General features: G+C 39.5%; 1 protein-coding gene across 1 annotated transcript in view; it reads right to left on the reverse strand.

The window, feature by feature from the left end:
• LOC108605922 (netrin-B) overlaps positions 1-16,081 on the reverse strand; it is a 58,780-nt gene extending 42,699 nt beyond the window's left edge. The window contains exon 1 of the mRNA XM_033294423.1: positions 14,362-16,081. Within this exon, the coding sequence (XP_033150314.1) occupies positions 14,362-15,904 (1,543 nt within the window). The 5' untranslated portion in view covers positions 15,905-16,081. The remainder of the gene's footprint in view (positions 1-14,361) is intronic.
• Between the last annotated feature and the right edge of the window lie 3,623 nt (positions 16,082-19,704).

Consider the following 19,704-nt stretch of genomic DNA (forward strand, 5'->3'; position numbering starts at 1 on the left):
AACACTAATTGTGTTGTGCACTTGTCGTCGTCGTCAGCGCCTGCATGAAAATAATTGCGCATACGCAGCGTTAACTTGACTGAGCCATTTCCCCTATTGTTGCCGCCGCCGCCGCCGCTTTTTTCTACTATGTCTGTGTGTGTGTGTAAAGTACACGTAATTATTTGTACGCTTAAATTGATTGCACACACATTTGAGCGCCGCTTAAAAACGCATTCGATTTAATTATCGCGTATAAATTTCAGTCGTGCCAAAAACACCAAAGCTGCCAATCAGCCAGCAATTGCTGCTGCTGCTGCTGCTGCTGCCGCTGCTGTGGCAAATTGCTGCTGCAAATTGATGCCTGCCGCTGCTGCAGTTAATTGTGTGGCTTTTGCCAACAATGAGCGACAGAGCGAGAGCAAGAGCGAGCGAGCAACGACTTCAACGCTTTAATGTTGACGAATTCATTAAGCACATCATTGGCATTTTGGAATGCAATCAAACGTTTGCCTTAACAACCAAACATTACAACTATTATTTGCATACAGACTGAGCGAGACAGAACGTTAGCATTTAATTTGAAATATATTTTTGGGCTCTCATGTGTCTGGCAACAATTCGAATGGAAAACACTTGCCGCTTGTGTTAAGTGCGCTGGGCAATTACAATATTTGTTTCTAATTTGTTCGCACACATTCATCATTCATCAGCTAAGCTAATTCGCAATAAAGAATTTCATAAAAAAGTTGAGCTCTTAATGAAGCGTGTGTGGAGACAGATGAGACACAGCTCAGCGCAGTTGTAGCACTATCGTATAAGCTGGCGATAGTATTGTGTTGTATACTAACAAATTATCGATTGTAACGATATGCGGCGATTCAGCGACGTTAGCAGAATAAGCTTAGTATTTCAGATCTATGTAAAGTTGAATTTAATTCAGTAGCAAGCTATCGATAGTATCGATAGATGCAATTTTACAATAATTACACATGTTAACTAATGTGTTATGCATAGTTCATATTTTATAGTCGCTTTAATTAATGCTTAGTAGCTATTGTCTGAGCTTAGCTTACATAAAAAGTTATCGATTGTATCGATAGGCGCCATTTTAAAGCAATTACAGTCACCATTTTGTTAACGATTTTAATAGTGACATTGCATAGACGTCGATATTTTGTGAACTTAGCGCTTATAACAAGTTATCGATAGTATCGTTAGGCGCAATTTTATAGCTAATGCTGATATGTGTTATTGATTGCTTTAGACTTCAAGTTTGAGCTTAGCTTAGCGTATCTAATATGTTATCGATAGACGCAGTTTTATTACAATTAGACATACTAACTTATGTGCTATCGATTGCTTTAGACTAATGTTTCAGCTTAGCATAATTTATCTAGCAATTTATCGATAGTATCGATATACGCTGTACACTAAATACAGCAATATTCACACTCTGCTGTAATTTGCAACAATTTATTTATCGATTCCATTGCAATTCCATAACAAGCTGACAACGCTACACAGTTCAGCGTCTATATATGTTAGCTATATAGATATATGTGCAGCTATTGGCCCAAACTAATGCGAAATTGTGTTGTCTGCGCTGGAGAATTTGCAACACTTTAACATTTTGGCATTGTGGCTTATGGTTTGTTGTCAGCTCTTCTCACTTTTGTGTGCGTGTGTGTGTGTGTGAAATAAAATAAAATACAATTTGTTGACAATTAAATGCTGGCCAACAATTTGGCAATAAATGCACTCGTTGCATTTTAAGCACCAAAACCAAAAACAACAAAATGCATGCAACAGAGCGAGAGATAAATGCAACAAAAGCCTCAACAATTAAATTCGCTTTAAAATGCATGCAAGCATTTTTTGAATAAATGTGTGCATTTAAAATATTGCATAATTATTTATGGCAGCAGCAGCAGCAGCAGCATCAAATAAGCTGTGAAACATTTTAATGAAGTCAAAAATGCGTGAGATTTTATTAGTGCATTTTATTGTTTATGGCTGCTTTTCTTTTTTTTTTTTTTGTTATTGAATATACCTGGCACTGCCTTTTGTGCTCATAAATTATGTGCGAAGGGCTGCAATTTACATTTTGTATTGAATATTTAATATGCTGGCAGCTTTTATTATTATTTTTCTTATTTTACACATTGTAATTAGCTGCTGTCCCAGCGGGAGGTGGGCGGCTCATTAGTTGTCATGCACTCAATAAAATGGCCACAACAATACATCATTTAAGCCTTCATTAGTTTATCGCTCAATGGCTGCCTGGCTGCTGGTAAAAGTTATTAGCGACAGTTTAAAATTAATGTCGACCTTTTGTTCTCTTTGGCGGGCAACGGCCATTGGCTCATGTGATTAAGCATATTGCATTTTTGGAAAGTTAATGAACTCGTCAATTAGTCTGCGCATTGTTGAGCCAAACAATTGCATAAAATAATTAAATAAAAAGCACAGCGCGGCTTAAATTTAAAGCTCTGCGCTCTCAACTATTTACAAAGAGCTTTTGACTTTGCCGCTTACCAAGCAACAACAACAACAACAATGCGCTGATGACTTTTTGGCTGCCAGCAGCTGCCAACTGCCAGTTGCTGGCACATGCAACAGCAGCGCTTGCCACACTTGCTGCTGCCCTCCCTTGACTTGCCCAATTCCCACGCTGGCTGCTTGCCGCTGTTTGTTGCATATTTCTGTTTCTGACTTTCTCAAGCAATTACTTTTTAATTTGCGCAAGCATTTTGCACCACACAGCGGCGCATCACGCTGACACGCCCCCCTTTTAGCCTTTTTAGCAGCTACTCGTCTTACACACACACACACACACACACACACACACACATTCGCAATTTGTACTTCATGGTCATGTTTTTTGGCTGCCAAATGCCGCATGCAACTTCTGCTGCTGCTGCTCAGTTTGCTGCTTGGCAACTTCATAAGCGCGCCACAGACTTTAAATGTTTTTGCAACAAATTAAAACTGCGCACTTACAAATCTTACAATAAATTAATTTAAATTGATTTTAAATTATTTTTTAAAATTTATTGACTTAAAGCTAAAGCAGCAAAGGCCTTTGAGCATTTTGTTAAATATTGTGGCCACTCAGCAGCTTTAGTTATTATATTATATTTTGTTTAACAATTAAGCTTTTTAATAAAAATAAAATATTTTTATTTCTTTATCTAATGCTATGCTAAAGTTAATTGCCACATTTGCCGATCAATGAACTTTGTTTTTCATACTAAATTGCTGTATGCAAAAAAAATTAAAATTAAAATTTAAAAAATTGCTTAAAATTGTATAAATAAATTATATAAAAGTGCACACGCAGACTCAAATTAAAATATTTACAGAACAAATTTTACTAAAAAAAATACATTTCAATTAATTTTTATGAGCAGCTAATAATAAATTATCAACTGTCGATATTAAGCAATAGCATATTTATTTAAAAAAAAATCAAAATAAAATATATTATGTGCCAAATGGTGTTTAATTTATTTTGTAGCAGTTCAAGCTTATTTATTATTAAAAAAAAAAAACTAAAAAAAATGTATTTAAATATAATGAAGTTCGCTTTAAATCAGAGAATTGAAATTCACTTGAGCTGAACAAATTTACTGCTGTTTGAAATTGTTTAGAGCAGCAACTGCTGCTTAAGCTAACTGCAGCGCTAATGTTGCTTAGAAAACAGTAAATAGATTGTTCAGATTGCTGAGTATTTAAGCTATGAGTTGCTTTGCTTGTTGATCTTGTCTGCGCTTTGCTAACCACAACCCGCTTAAGAGTCTCGCTACCCCACGCGTTGTGATAGTTACGCACAGAGAGAGAGAGAGAGCGCAATAGAGTGTGTGTGAGTGAGAGAGCGAGTTGTTAAAAAGTCACCGCAGTTGTCTACTTAGTCATGTTTTATGGCCCTTTTGGCTTTATAATTTGTTCGACAACAGCTGCGGCCACAGTCTGCGTCGCCCCATCCCCCCACCCCCCCCATCCCCTTTATCTACAGCATTTTCAGGTCCAGTTTCAGTTGCCAGTTTTGGCTTGGCCAAAATAAAAATACGCAGAGCAACGAACATCAAAGCGTTTCGCCTTTTTGGGCACAATTTTTTTCGCTGTTTTGATTCTGTGGCTGTTGCTGTTGCTGTTATTGATGTTGCTCCAATTAGTTGGCAAATGCTTTGGCTTTGGCTTTGGCTTTGGTTTTGGCTTTAGCTTTGCTTGCTTGTTAAATTTAAATTGTAATTTTATGTGTGTGTGTGTTTTTCTCTCAGTCTATTCGAAAATGCTGCTAACAACACTTGAACGTCATTTAATGGCTTCGTTTCTTCTATTTTTGGCTAATTTATTAGCTTTTTTGCTTCATGGCCAAATCGGATTTTATATATTGACATATAGCATTCCCCAAACGCTGCGCCCAAACTAGTTGTGCATTCGTATGTGTGTGTGTGTGTGTGTGTGTGTTATGCGTTGCATGCTAGAGTAAAAATTTCTAGCTAGAGATTCTCTATTTGATTTTCTTCCTTTTGTTTTGTTTTGTTTTATTTTATTTCTTGCTCAAGCGATATTATTCTCTTTTGGAAAATATCTTGTTCCCGTTAGCTCGTTCAAACATTTGTGTTTGCTTTTGTCTATGTGCATGTGCATGTGATGGTGTGTGTGTGTGTGTGTGTGTGTGTATTTTTATTTTGAGTTTTATTTTGCCATCTAGCTGCTTCCTATGGCCCCATAACGTACGCATCTTATGCTAGAATCGCTTCGAGAATTTGCCATTTGCTCTCTCACACAGTTGTATGCACTTCCTATGCGTGTGTGTATTAAATTTAAAGCTTTACATTTTTTATGCTCTGTGTGGCAGTAGCTAAAACAATCAGCAATGTGTAACTTTAGCTGTTAACTATTGATAACTCATTAAATCAAATGCATAAGCAAAACCGATTAAATTACAATTATTATTTGCTCACTTAAGCAAAGCGACTAAAAGTAATTTTAGACTAACTCAAAACCCACAAAACATTTTGTGCAACAAATAAATGTGTTTTTATTATGGCGAGTGCATAAAATAACACTTTATATACACATAAATTGCCTACAATACTCAACAAAGGAATAAGACTCCAATAAAAAAAATAAAAGTGCTGCACTATTTGTTGATCGCAAGCTTAAGATTGATATATAGTTTATATATTTGTTTAATCGAGAACAGCTACGACATTGAAACAAATTAAATGATTGCTTTATTTAAGTTGAACAAAACCACCGATTATTAAAAAAATAATTTTAATTGCAAACCAATTTAATTTTTTTAATTTATAAAAATTACACGGTAATGATTATATTCCAATTTTAATATATTCTTTACAGATTAATTATATCTTTTGGTTCATAAGATCCCATAATCATAATTTTTGATACCAAATAATAAATAAAACTCAAAAATAATGATTTTTTTTAATTTCTTAATTATTTATTTAATGATTTTTAATGATTATTATTGTTTTTATTTTTTTTCGCTTAAAATAAAACTCAACAGTAATTTACAGCTGCTGTGTTAATTTTTACTTTTAATAATTTATTATTTATTGCAATAAATACTAAGTATTTATTATTTTATTTTTTTTGTCAACAGCTTAACAACAAAAGCAACATTAAGTTCAAATTAAATAATATATTTATTTCAAATGTTTTTCTATTTGCAGCATGACGAAGCTCAATGGCAAAAGTAATTGGTAAGTAATTCTTAAGTAATTGTATTAACTTAGGAGTAAGAGCTGCGCACTACGCATGGCTCACCCAACGCTTAGAATTGCTGATAAAATTTAGCAATGTGCAATGTGCAATGTGCAATGTTCAATTGCCATGCATATTGGATTTTTGAGTTACGTTTTGGGGGGTGTTGAGTGCATTCAAAGTTCGTTGCATAACAAATATTTATTTCTTTTATATGCACACATATTTCTTGTTTAGCTTTCAACTTTCACATGCATGTAAACTATGCAAAGTGCTTTTTTCTTTCTTTTGCTGTTTGTGTAAATTAAATTGCAAATGTGTCTTACACACACACATGCAAAGTATTTCATTCATTCATGCCACAGCAGCAGCAGCAGCAACAAGAACTAAGCAAAACCAGCAACATGTACAGATTGCAGCTGCAGCAAGTTGCTGCTGCTGTTCATTGTCTGCTCTCCCATTCTTACACACTCTCTCTCACTCACTCACTCTCACTCACTCTCTCTTGTGTGTGTTTAGCTGCAAATTGCAATTAGTGTTGACTTATGTTCATGTTATCGTCCTGCAGCAGTTACAGTTCATATGTTACTAACAGCAACAACCCCCGCAGCAGCAGCAGCAGCAGCAGCAGCAGCAGCAGCTCACCCTTTAGCAATTGCCATGTGTTTATAAAAAAGGCATTTTGTGGCTTGCAGTTAACTAACTTGAAGTTCACTTTTGTTGCAGAGACAACAAACAAATCAGCCAAAGCGCCAGAGCAGCAGCAATCAGTGGCATTTTAATTGCTGCCACCAACACTTTGTTCTATGCCGCTGATTACAGCAGCAGCAGCAGCTAAAAACAGTAACAAAATTGCTTTTACTTAAAAACCAATTTTCAGTCGTTTGCAACATTTACAATGTGTTCAACTTACACTCCCCAACTAGTTTTAGCTTTTCAAATTCACATAAATTAAAGCCACGGAAAAACTATTAAAGCATTTTCTCAGCAGAGTCGCAGTCGCAGTCGCAGTCGGCGCTGTCTAAGTTAATGAAGAAAAATAGCTGAGGGTTGCACACCTTAGTGTGCGTGTGTGTGTGTGCTGAACAAATTTTATGTCTGTGTTCTCTGTGTGTGTGTGTGTGTGCCACTGGCTTGGGGCATTAGCACTTGCCCCCTTAGACATAATTTTTGTTGTAAACAGCAGCAGGCAGCTAAACACTTAAATGTATTTTGTTGTTGTTCATAAGTTGCAGCGATTTGTCGCCTGTCAGCGCTGCTTGATACCCAAATACACACACAGGCACACACACACACACGCACACTTGAGTGTAGTGTTAATTACAAGCAATTGGAATTTTCGGTTAGTTTAGCCGCAGACACAATTTTTTGCACTTAATGTAAAATCCAGGCCCAGACTTTAGGCTCAACAGCAAATTTAAATTGCGTGTGGTCAGCAGCGTGAATGGGGCAGTTAAAAAGTGCGGCACGTTGCCTCCAAATGTTGCGAACTGGGGCAAGTTCAAAAGCATTGGAACTGTGCAGGCAATAAAAGGCACAGAGATTCGATTACATGCATTGAATGCTCAAGCTGCTGCTGCTGCTGCTTTGGCTGGCTTTTGTGGCATGTTGCATGTTGCATAGACCGCGAAATCATGCGGCTATGTTAGTTTCCAATGCTACAACAACAATTCACAGCCATAGCGCAGCATTTTGCAGTTTCCGTTTCCGTTTTTAGTTTCTTTTTTATTCACACGTTTGTTTTTAATTCTCTTTTTTTTTTTTTGTTTTGTTTTGCCTGCGCGCGCTTTGAGGTTTTTATGCTTTGCTTTGACTTGGGCTTTGGGCTGCGGCTTGTTGCTGCGGCTTTTGCATCTGTCTGTGTGTCTCTGTGTGTGTGTGTTGGGTGTCGTTGCACTTCATTGAGCCGTGCAAGTGTTAAAAGTGTAGCAAATTGCGTGGTTTTTATGCCAATGTGCAATGGCTTGGGCTTTTGGGTTAAAAGCAAATGCAACGAGGCAAAAGTAAAAGCCAAAAGCAGACGCAAAAACGAGCCGCAAATACAAATATACAGTTAAGCACACACACACACAGCCATATGTAGTTTAAGTAAGAGCTAAAGTAAAGCTTAAATAGTGTAAAATATATAAAAAAAAAGAATATTTAAAAACTAGCAGCTTGTAAAATTTTCAACATTCATTCAGCATAATTTGTTTAAATAAAGTCTTTAAGCTACTAGTTAGTTGAAAATATATATTTGTATTTCATATATATTTTTTTATCAACAAATAAACTAAAAATATATATTTTAACTTCAAGCCAAGCATAACACATTTTTGAAATATTTTCTTTAAGTCTTGAACTAAATTGAAAATATAAATGCGCATACTTTTAATTTATTTTTGCATTTTTTTTTCAATATATATGCATATAGTTTATTTGAATATTTTTATTTATAGACAGTAGAGTTTCAATGCATTGCAATTTAGCTTATTTGCAATTTAAATAAATATTACTATAAATTTATTAATTGTGTTGCTAATGACTTTAATGTTGCCACTCCAATTGTGCTTTGTGCCTTTGATAAATATTTCGTTTGTGGCATCAAAGGCATATATTGCATTAATAAGACACACACACACACACACACACACACACAAGCTATGTAATTGAACTTGATATTCAGGCATAGCGACTTTAATTGCTGCACAGTTATTCTAATTAAAATTCCATGCATTGCGCTCTCAGTCGCTTGCAGCTTTCTCTTTTTATTTTTTTTTTGCCTGCCCCTTGCCTAGTTAAATTCCTTGCATGCCTTGCCCACAACAACAAATCACTAACATAATCTTATTGCCCCACCCTCTGCCCGCTCGCCACACACACACACACAGGCACAGACACAGCGAAATGAAGTACAGTCTATGGCAAGCAGTTGAATTAAGTCGAGTCCTGTGTGGCACAAAGGACACTCATTATGCATGCCCAATCTCTATGCTAGAGCATCCGAGCATTTTTTTTTGCGCCACCCTCAACCCCCCAACCCTCAATCCTTGCCCTGCGCTGCGCTGCTCTGCAGTTTGCCTTTGACGCTGTGCCACATTCTCTTTTATTTTTTTTGCATACTATGTGTTGTGCTATTTTTTTAAATAAGCAACGTTCTGGTTCTTTTTTTTTTTACTTTCTGCTGTAGTTATTTTCCTTTTGCTTTTTTGCATACTTTCAGGCGCGTCGCCAGCAAAATAGCAACAAAGCTGCCTGCCAGCATTTTTTTCGTTTCGTTTTCATTGCAACATATCGCAACTGCCACGCCTCCCATGTAGGCGTGCACCCGTATAGATACGTACGGTAAACCACATTGTTGCGGTTGCTGGCATAAAGTGTTGCATTTTGTTTCCGCTAAACCGTCACGACAACGCCCCGCATCCCACTCCTCACCCCACTCGCTCCTTGCAATCTGCAGGCAGCAGCAGCAGCAGCAGCACACAGACATATGAGCCGCAATGATTCTTGTTGCATGTTTGTATGTGCAACAACTTAACTGCCAGCTGATAGCTGCTAGCTGATAACTGATAGCTCCGCTCTAACTGTAAACGGTTAACTGCCAGACTCCAACTACTACCAGCAGCAGTTGCCAACTGTCGCAGCCAGCCATGAATTGAAGCACACAGAGAGAGAGAGTGAGAGAGAGAAAGACTATAAATGGCAAGCAAACAGTTGAGCGCGCTTTAAGAGCAAATCAAGTGCAGCAAGCGTAAGAGCTTTGCAAATTAGTTACAAATACATATGAACACTACTTGTATTTGAATTAAATAAAGCGCAATATGTTTGCTTAAGCATTGATCAGCTCACAGTCAGACAAGCGTTATAAGTGCTCAAGTGGGAAAGAGAGAGAGAGAGAGAGAGAGTCTTCTTCACGATAACTTTCAAACTTAGTCTGATGTTTTGCTTACGATAGGAATGAGTGTTCTTGAACTCTGCTGCTGCTTTTCATATATTTAATGCATATTTATTTATATTTTGTTAAGCCTTAATTAGCAGTTATCAATCCCTTTCGACTTTCTATTGCAGATTACTTCAAGTTCGAAGAGCAAAACAAACTTTTGTTGCTTAGTTTAAGTCTTTAGCTGCTCTTCTATTAACATAGCCCAAAAGCTTGAGGGCAACAGAATTTCCTTCCCATTGACAACTTTGGTATGCGCTGATTTGAAGAACTAGAAAACTGTTTAGTTTCTTCTTCCTCTTCTACGACAGTTAAAATCCTTGATGTTAATAAAATGGAAGCTTCTGCTGCTATTTGGAATTCGCTCTTATATACTACTTAGTATTAGTTTTTCCAAAATAAAAATCCTTCTTCTTCTTTTTCTTCTAACAGCTGCGCTTTCTTCTTCTTTGGCAGACTTTATAGTTTCTTTCTGACAGCTATAACCTTTGTTGGCTAACGAAAGGGAATTATTCCATGCGCTGCTGCTATCTGGAATTCTTTACCAGGAAAACTTTTCCAAAACGGAATTGCTTCTTTTTCTTCCATAGTATCTTTCTAATAAATGCAACCTATAGCGCTAACGAAAGGAATTATCCACAATGAATTACTTCCATAAGGAATTTGAATGTTCAAATGTTTGTAAGTGTTAGAAAACCTTTGTCGAAACGGAATTAGAAGATCGTTTGATAATATTCAAGCATAAACTCTCTTTTAGACTCTTGTTCTTCCGTTCCGTTTCGAGCTCACTCTATTGAGTGCGAAGTACTCAACCCTTATAACTATATTAATAACTTGCTTTTACTTGTCGGTTCCAAGTCTGTGAAGAGCCCGAAATAATTCTCATTTCTATTAATAGAAGTTATCTATGCTCGAACTTCTATTCCTCTATTATGAAAAATGCAAGATATTGTGCATTTTGCTTATACAAAAATAAGCTACAAAATGCTGTATTTTTGTTTATAAATTCAACGCAATAATATGAACAACATCATCAATTATAGTTACACTTAATTGTATTTTTCTTTTGATAAATTAGCAATGGAAACCTCAAATATTGCACTGGGTTGGGCTGTCAAAACGATTTGGCTTACGAATCTTGATTAGGCCTCAAAAATTGCTAAATTGTTGTTTTGCTTTTAGCGCAGGCGGTGGCTGTGGAGATGCAAAATGCGCACAGCTGTTGGGATTAACCAAAACGCCCATGAGATTGCAATGTAAACGCAGCAAATTAGCCAAAGTCGTAACCCCGATATGTCGTCCGTCCGTCCGTCAGTCCGTTCGTTGGAACGCCTGCCTGCCTGCCTTCCACCCCCGTTTTTACCGTTGCCTACACATACGCATATAAATGTAATAAAGAAATAAAAATCTGTAAATGTAATGGGGGCGCGGCTCGGCGGCGGCTGTAGACAAACAATGCCCTTTGGCCTCTTCTCTGGCATTCCATTTAACATTTTTCGGAATCGGAATAAAGAATATATATATTTCTGCAACTGAAAATTTAACAGATGTCGCGCATTAGATGCGCTTCACTCGGCCCCAGAGACCAAAGAGGTCCAGCTACAGCCCAGAGCAACAGAGTGAGAGACAGAGACAGAGAGTGAGAGCGAGAGCGAGATAGTGTGAGTGTGTTTGTCAGAAAGTGAGGGCGGCGGCCTTTAGCGACAAACGAACCCCGCAGCAAACTTAACTCGCTGCAGCAATTTATGCCACGTGGCACAGTGGTGCAAAATATGCAGCTATGCAAATTAAATGTGTTAATAAAATTTAGCAATTAACTATATAATTAGTTGCACTAGCGTTGTGTGCTTAATGCAACTTAAAAACGTTTTAAATTTATTTATAAGCAATTAATTGTTATCAATTTTAATAATTTTTGTATTATTTTTACTAAAGTTAGCGTTGCTACCAAGATTAAATATTTTAATACATATTAAATTTTGATTTATTTTCTTTAGTTGATTTTTATTATTATTTGAATTTAAGTTTCATTTAAATTTCAGTTTAGCTAAGCGGCGTGCATGTTTTAAATTGATTAATTAACGTTATTAACGCTTATATATTTTCTAATTTTTATTTTGACTTAGTAGTTGATTTATTATTTTTATTGCGTAATTTATTATTTTTTTTTTGCAATTTTTGCTGCACTTTTTGTGCCTGTTTGCTCCACTGTGCCGCAAAATGCGTCCAGCCAGCGCTCATTGTTGCCATCACGCCAAAGCAAACGAAACAAATTGCCAGCGAATAAAGCAAATCGAAATATTAATGTGCAATTCAATGAGTTGGAAGCGGCAGCTTGGGGTAGGCCGCTCTCCAGAGCAGGTAGCAATGGCTCCAAAGCCAAAAACTAAACACGGGCAACATTTCTCTATCAACATTTACAGTTTCAGTTGCTGCTGTGGCTGCTGCTTCTTTTTTTTTTATTTGCTGGCCCGCGCGTAAATCTTGCATTTAGTTCAGAGCTTGGGTTCGGGTTCGGGTTCGGGTCGGGATAATGGATAATGGATGAGCGCCATCGCTTTGAATTTGGCTTAACATAAATATTTTTATCACTTTGGCCACAAGTTGCGCTTGCTCTTGCTTTTGGCGCACAGAATAAAAATATAATTCAAATGAAATCCCTTAAGCCAAGCCCAAAATCCGCGACTTGAATTTACTTTTGCTTGGCCAAGTTAAGAGCGCAATTGCAGCTGCAACTGTTAATGGGCCTAAGCTCACCCTCAAGGCAAAGTCTAAGACTTGAGGCTGAGTCTCAGTCAGTTGCCCCAGAGATTTGAGCATAAGCCATAAATTAGCGCGGCGACGAACTGAACTGAACTTAACGTTGACCTACGACTGGGCGTGGGGTTGGGAACAGCAGCAAGAGCTCTAACATTTGTTTCTTTGATTAATTCTGCAACGAGGACGACGACGACGGCACACAAAAAGTTAATCGTTAGTAATTTATGAGTCTCCATGGAGCGTGGGCAGGCGACAAGGTGTGCAGCAAAGAGAGCGAGAGCAAGAGCGAGAGAGCGAACTGCGCAAATATGTAATTGGTTTGTCAGTCAGTCAGTCAGTCAGTCAGTCAGTGGTGCCGCCGCTTGTGATAATGATGATGGCATAAATGACCGACCCGCTGACTTTGCAACGTTCATCGATCCATCGATTGGACTTCACTTAAGCTGCGATTCAAGTGAAATGCCATTCAAAATGCCACCACACAAAAAACAAAAATGCAAAACAAGCAAAGTGAAAAGAATGTCATCAATGGCATTGGCAATGGACGTAGCGTTCGCCTGCGAGTTCATTGCGCCTTAGAACTTCAGGACTACAGCTGGACAGCTGAGTGGGTCGTCGTTCCAGAGCGTGCCACACACAATGCTCGCAATTGAAAACGAGCACTCAACTCAAACCCAAAGCCAAAGCCAAACCCAAACCCAAACAGTGCGCGCCGCTTGTTCATCCCTCCCTTCCAACCATCCGCTCGTCCGCTCCTACGTTTGTTTGTCTGCTTTGTGACTTTGCCACGAACCAAACCAAGCCAAACTTCCAAAGAGCGAGAGTTGCCACTATAAATAGCATTCAGATTAAAACTAATTTCAATGTGCGCGCCACGCTTCACTCTAAGCTATATTTTAATAGTTTCGAGCTTTGATTACAGCAAGAGCTGTAAAGTTTCAATTACGCTTAGTAATCAATTCAATTATTTCGTTTATAGTTGCATAAGATATTTAACATTAGCAATTAATAGTCAAGCAATAAACTTAAGACTGCTAATTTGCATTTAACTTGCCAATTATTTGCTTAAGTTTGCAACAAATTTAATTTATTAAAAATAAACGTATTAATTAATCAAAAATAAATGCAAGTAATCTAATTACTTATGTTTATTTACCAATTAATTCAATTATTTCTTTTATAATTGCATAAAATATTTAACATAAGCAATTAATAGTCAAGCAATAAGCTTTAGACTTCTAACTTTTCCATTAATTTAACTTGCTTGCATTTATATTAATTTGCTTAAAACTTAATCAAAGTTTTGATTATTAAATACGCAAATAAATGCAAATAATTTAATTACTTGCGTTTAAGGCAAGTAATGCTTAGTAATTAATTCAATTATTGCTGTTAGTTGCATAAAATATTTAACATTAGCAATTAATAGTTGAGCAGTTTTAATTCTTAACCTGCTTGCATTTATATTAATTGCAAGCGCAATTAATCAAAGTTTTGTTTATTAATTATGCAAATAAATGCATAAAATATAATTAGTAATGCCTATGACTTCGTTAAATTATTTTAATAGCTTTGTTTTGACATTAACGAAGCAAGCAGCAAAACTTGCTTACGATTTTGTTGAAAATAATTATGCCAAATATTTGCAAATTATTTTTAAAATATGCACATAAATATATAAAGTAATACGATATTTTGTTTACGCTCTAATACAAAATGCAAATATAACAATTAAGTTAAACATAAACTTGAGCGCGCAGAGCTACAAATTAAAACAATTCAAACTAAAGCAATGCAAAATAAATTTAATAATTTAGCAATAGCAAATTGTTTGTTGTTGTTTAATTTTGGAAATTGTTGTAACTCGCCTCTGTGTGTGGCGCAACTCCAAGTAATAGTTTATGTATGTAAATAGGTTATGGGTTGATGGGAAATGGGAAATTGGGGGTGGGGGCTCTACTCACTCTTGCACTCGTTGGCGTCGTTGTCGGTGGCGCGTCCCCAGGGGCGGTCGAAGTAGAAAGGTTTGCAGCGCTCGCATTCGGGGCCGGCGGTGTTGTGTTTGCAGGCGCAGGTCATGGTGAGCTTGGCGTTCAGCTGCAGGGCGGCGGCAGTGCGTCCGAAGTGGCTGTGCAGGGCGCTGGGCGTGTCGTCCTCCTGCCCGTCGTCGTTGTCGTTGTCGCCACGTGTGGCGCTCGAGCTGGTGGCAATGCACTCGGAGGCGTGGCCGTTGCACTTGCAGCGACCGCCGACGGCAAAGTCCGAGACCGCGTAGTGCTGTGAGACCGAGAGCAGCTGCTGCAAGGCGGCGGCGGAGGCGCCACTGGCAGCCGACGTGCTGGCCTTGGTGCTGCTGGGCGTGCTGGCCTTGGTGGGCGCAGTGGCGGGCGTTTGGGTGGGCGTGGTAGCCGCCAGCTTGCTGGCCTGGAAATGTTTCTCATAGGCGCTGCTCTTGTGCTTGGACTGGCGCTTCAGCTCACCATCGTTGGCATAGTCCAGATGCAGCTCATCGTCGAGCTCCAGATGCTTCTTGGGCTCCTCGTACTCCTCCTCGTGATCATAGCCGGCGCTGTCGTTGTCCTGCAGATTGTAATCGTACTCGTCCTGATCCTCCAGCTCATGCGCCACCAGCTCATCCTCCTCGCGCTCCTCGCTGGCGGTCATTTCATCGCTGAAGCTATTGGCATTCGCCTTGGCCTTGGCCTTTGCCTTGGCACGCTCGCGACTCAGCAGCAGCTGCGGCGGCAGCTCCAGACGATGGAACACCACACGTATGTCCGTAGCGGTGACCCAATCCTGCAGCACCAGCGAAGCATCCAAATCATTGGCCGAGGGACGACCCTCGAGCGTGTTGAAGGCAAAACGCTGAGCGGCGCCAGTGCCAGCGCCAGCGCCAGTGCCGTCGTGCTGCGAGTTCATGCAACGCGCCTCCTGCTCATTGAACTTGCTAATCTTGGCGCGATCCGGACGCCCGTAGAACTTCTGGCACTGCGAGCTGTAGAACTGAAACGGCTGCCAGGTCTGGCCAAAGTCCGAGCTCTTGTAAATGGCCAGCGAGTCGGGGCGCGGCGACTTGGGGCAGAACGAGAGCGATATGTAGGTCAGCTCGTACTTCTTGCCCAGCGATAGGGTCAGCGTAATATTGTCCGGCGGCGCAGTGTCCGGATCGAGGGGCACATTGACGCTGCCCGAGCGCCAGCAGGTGACATTGCTGGGATTGTTGAGATCGGTGAGTGCGGCGGCGCCAAAGCGCTGCTCCGACTTATTGCAGAGCCGACACTCGCCGGCGCTGCCGTCGCGCTGCAGCTCGCAGTAGCGCTCCGGCTGGTGGGCGCCACAGATGCTCGAGGCCTGCACCGGATTTCCATAGGCGGCATTCACAAAGCTGGGCAGGCACTTGCGTGGCTTGCCCTCAAAGTAGCAGGGATCGTTGGCATTGATGTTGATGCCGCCGGCTGCGTGTGCCGCAGTGGCAAGCAGCAGACTCAATTGCAGCAATTGCAACATATCGAGCAAAGAGTCACTTCAACGATCGATACACTCACTTGCAAAATTGTTCGCTTTAGATTTTGATTTGATCAGTCGCGCGCACACTGTAACAAAAACAACAAAAAGGTAGCGACAGGGGCGCGCAACACACGCGACGCTGAGCGGCGGCGTCACTGAGTCTGGCACAACGGCCGCCGCATGCAACAGCTGCCGCTCTTTATAACGTTTATTTAAAATTAAATTAATTTAAGCGATTTTGTATTTTATTTGGATTTCTGCGCTGCTGCTTGTCGCTCAAATTCGATTTGTTTGCTTTGTTTGTTAAGCTGTTGCTTCTCTTCTTCGCTCAAGTTCGTTGCAAGTTGCTTTGCGTGCGGCGTTGCAACTCGCTCAACGGCCAACGTAGTTCTGTATCGTCCTAGCCGGCAGGATACTGCCAACAAGCGTTAGCTAACGCAATTCGAGTTGAGTTGCCAATTCTCACCACTAACGCTAGTGCATGTTGCAGCAACCAGCAGCAGCAGCAGCAGCAGCAACAACAGCAGCAGCAACCAGCAGCTTCAACTGCTCAATATACAAATTAAACGACACACGAAGCGACGAAGCACACACGCGACAGTTTTCAACTCGCTCTCTCTTTCGCACTCAAAAACGCACGCGCTCTCGCTCTCTCTCTCTCTTTCTATCAGTCAAACGCTCTCTCTTAGCGACAACAACGTTGTTCACCTGGCAAACGTTTGTTTGTTACTAAAAACTCGCACACACAGCATCTCAACAAAACGCAAAAATGTTGACACACACACACACACACACACCCCAGCAACATTGCTCTGTGGGTCGCAACTTGCACGCGCTCTCTCACTCTCTCACTCTCAGCTTAGCTCTGCTCAGTTCGCTTGGCACTTCGTTCAGTGCACCGTGGGCGTTCGCCTGCTTAACAATGCGCGAAAACACGCTTAATCTTCTGTCGTATTTTTAATTATGCACAACTCGCTCATAACTTAAATATAACAATGACAATTTAATCAGATTCTCTGTTCGCTAATGAATTGACACACAGTCGCCTAAAAGGTTATTCAATATTTGATAAGCATATTTTATGGTCATAATCAGACAGCCAGCCCATTGCTAATTAGCGCTTGTATTTAATTTGCAACTTGCTTTAAAATTGTTTAAAACAAAACAAGCCAAAGCAAATTTATATTATTATTTATAATTGCCTGTAGCCTTATATTGTAGCATGTATAACAATCTTTTTGTGTATTTCCAAATTCATAATATAATTTGCATTCTTCCGTTTAAATTTACACAAATGGGCAGCTATCAATTTCATTTAAAATTAATAAATGGCAACAAGCATATCATGTTTCGAATCAGAGCAAAGCCAGAATTAATTAAAAGTGTTTAAAATTGATTAATCAAACAGTTTAGATTATTTTATGTATGGCAAACATTTAAAAAAAAAATTGCAACATAATAATTATAATTATTTTGCGTTTATAAATCATTATTAGCCTATTTTTATATTAAAAATTTAAGCAAATAATAAATACAATAATTATTAACCAAACTTGTTGAACGAATTTGCTGCAGCAGTACAATTTTATATGCTGCACACCACTGTGCGGTGTGTTGCTGTGGATGCTTTGGATGCTGTGTGGACTGTGTAGCGGCTTGGCAACAAATGTTGCTAAGCTTATGTTGCTAGGATCGTGTTGCTTTGACTGCTTGGCAACCAAGCGGATATTTAATAATTATAAATGCATACAAAGCAAACAATTGACAGATTTATATATAGATATATATACGTGTGTGTTTGTGTGCGTTGCCTTAACCTCAATTCGCAATACGCTTTCAAAAAAAAGAAAAACTTCCGCTGAATTCATTCATTGAATGCAAAATGCGCAACGCGCGACGCCTGCGCAGCGAGCAGCAAAAGCTCAAGCTAATGCCGTCAGTGTGTCCAGCGGCATGCCCCACAGACAGCAAGGCACTGCAACGCTTGCCCCACATGCCCCCCTGCCTACAATTTCTGAATCTGAATTGCGACTGCGATGGCAACGGCGACGCCGACTGCGCCTTTGTTTGTGTAGTGTCATCTGCAATTTGTAAGGCCGCATTATCATGACGACTGTTGCCCCCGCCCGCCCGCCTGCCCCTTGCTGCTGCTGCCTGCCTGCGGCATGCTGGGGCACGCATTTATTTATCGCTTGTTACCTTTGGGACGAGCCAAAGCTGCAAACGTGCCCATAGCCCGTAGCTTGTGAAAGAAGCTTCCGTTTCACTGGACAGCCAACGGTTTTAAGCTGCCACCACCGCCACCCACTTGCCCCGCCTCAGCCTCACTGGCTCAGCTCCTGGCCAGTTTTTTGCCTGTTTTCGGTTCTTTTTTTGTTTTGATTTATTGTTTTTGACATTTGCTGCGTCGCCGTCTGCGCTCATTTCTTGGTTTCAGTTGCGTTTCAAGTGGTTCCCAACAATTTCGACTCGTTATGTTTTATTTATAACGGATTTGTATAGCGTACGCTTTGTTTTTATTTATAAATATTTATGCCAGCCAAGTCAGAGAGAGACAAAGTAAGGTTTGCTAGCTGTCAAGCCCATCAGCGTAGCTCCCCCCGCACTTCACCCCCAGCCTCATATAAATATGAAACATATTTGACCTGTGCGTAGCGAAGTTTTGAGTTGGATTCACATTATTTCGGACTTGGTTGGGCACTGGCATTTTAATTTCATTTGCTTACTAAGCACAGTCTCGAGAGCTTGAGCTGGAGAGTGGGGGGGAAACTTTCAGTTTCAGCTTCAATTGCTTGGCTTTGCGCTTTTCACTTGCGCTGGCAACATGTTGCAAGCGTTGCGTTGCATGCCACACAACGGCTAATTATAACGCCAAGCAAAAAATGCTGATGGTGCCGCCCGATGCCAATGCCAATGCCAAAGTCAAAGCCGCTGCCCATTAGCCAGGCCACAAATCTGGGCGTGTGCTCAACAGTGTTGCGGCCTCAGAGTTAAAAAAAAAAAAACAAAGAAAGTTTTAAATAAATACAGAAAACAGTGCAAACACTTAATGTATAATATTTTATTATATGCAAGCAATTTAAATGTAGAATTATTATGATAAACATATGACATATATTTTAATAAATTATAACGATATATATATTATAAATATTTTACTAAATCCACATCGTATTTCATATTGGCTCGATGCTTCGAAGCTGCTTAGACCATCACTATAAGCTAGCAATAGCATTAACTGCATTAACTGACTTGCGTTATACACAAAATCGAAACTAATGCAGCAAATGCAATAATTCTTTTATTAACAACATATTTTGTAAACATTGTACAAAGCTAGGTGCAGTGGCTTAAGCCTTAAAAGCTAAATATAAAAAATTCACACACTCAAGCTGAGAAGCTTTGCTAGTTTTAAAAGGAAAATAATGTTTTTTTTTCTACTGGCTATGCATAAATTAATATGCATGCACTCAAGTTTGCTGTGTAGCTTTATTTTTGTATATATTTATATAAATATAACTAAAGCAAATACTAAGCAAAGTTAATGCTCAAGCTAAAATAAATAAAATATATGCCTATGGAATACATCAAACGTTGTTCAACTGCAGCAGCTAACAGATCTATATGCTATATACAAAAAGCTAAAGCTGGCAACACTGCTCAACATGCCAAGCTGTAAACCAAAGCATAACCGAGCTGACTGATGATAGCGCCAATGATAGTTGCCACACAGCTGCCTGGCTGCCTGCCTATTTTTATTTTATTTTTTTGTAGTCTGGGCGTAACCGTCATTTTGGTTA

Source organism: Drosophila busckii, chromosome X (genome assembly GCF_011750605.1).
Source record: "Drosophila busckii strain San Diego stock center, stock number 13000-0081.31 chromosome X, ASM1175060v1, whole genome shotgun sequence".
Classification (NCBI taxonomy): domain Eukaryota; kingdom Metazoa; phylum Arthropoda; class Insecta; order Diptera; family Drosophilidae; genus Drosophila; species Drosophila busckii.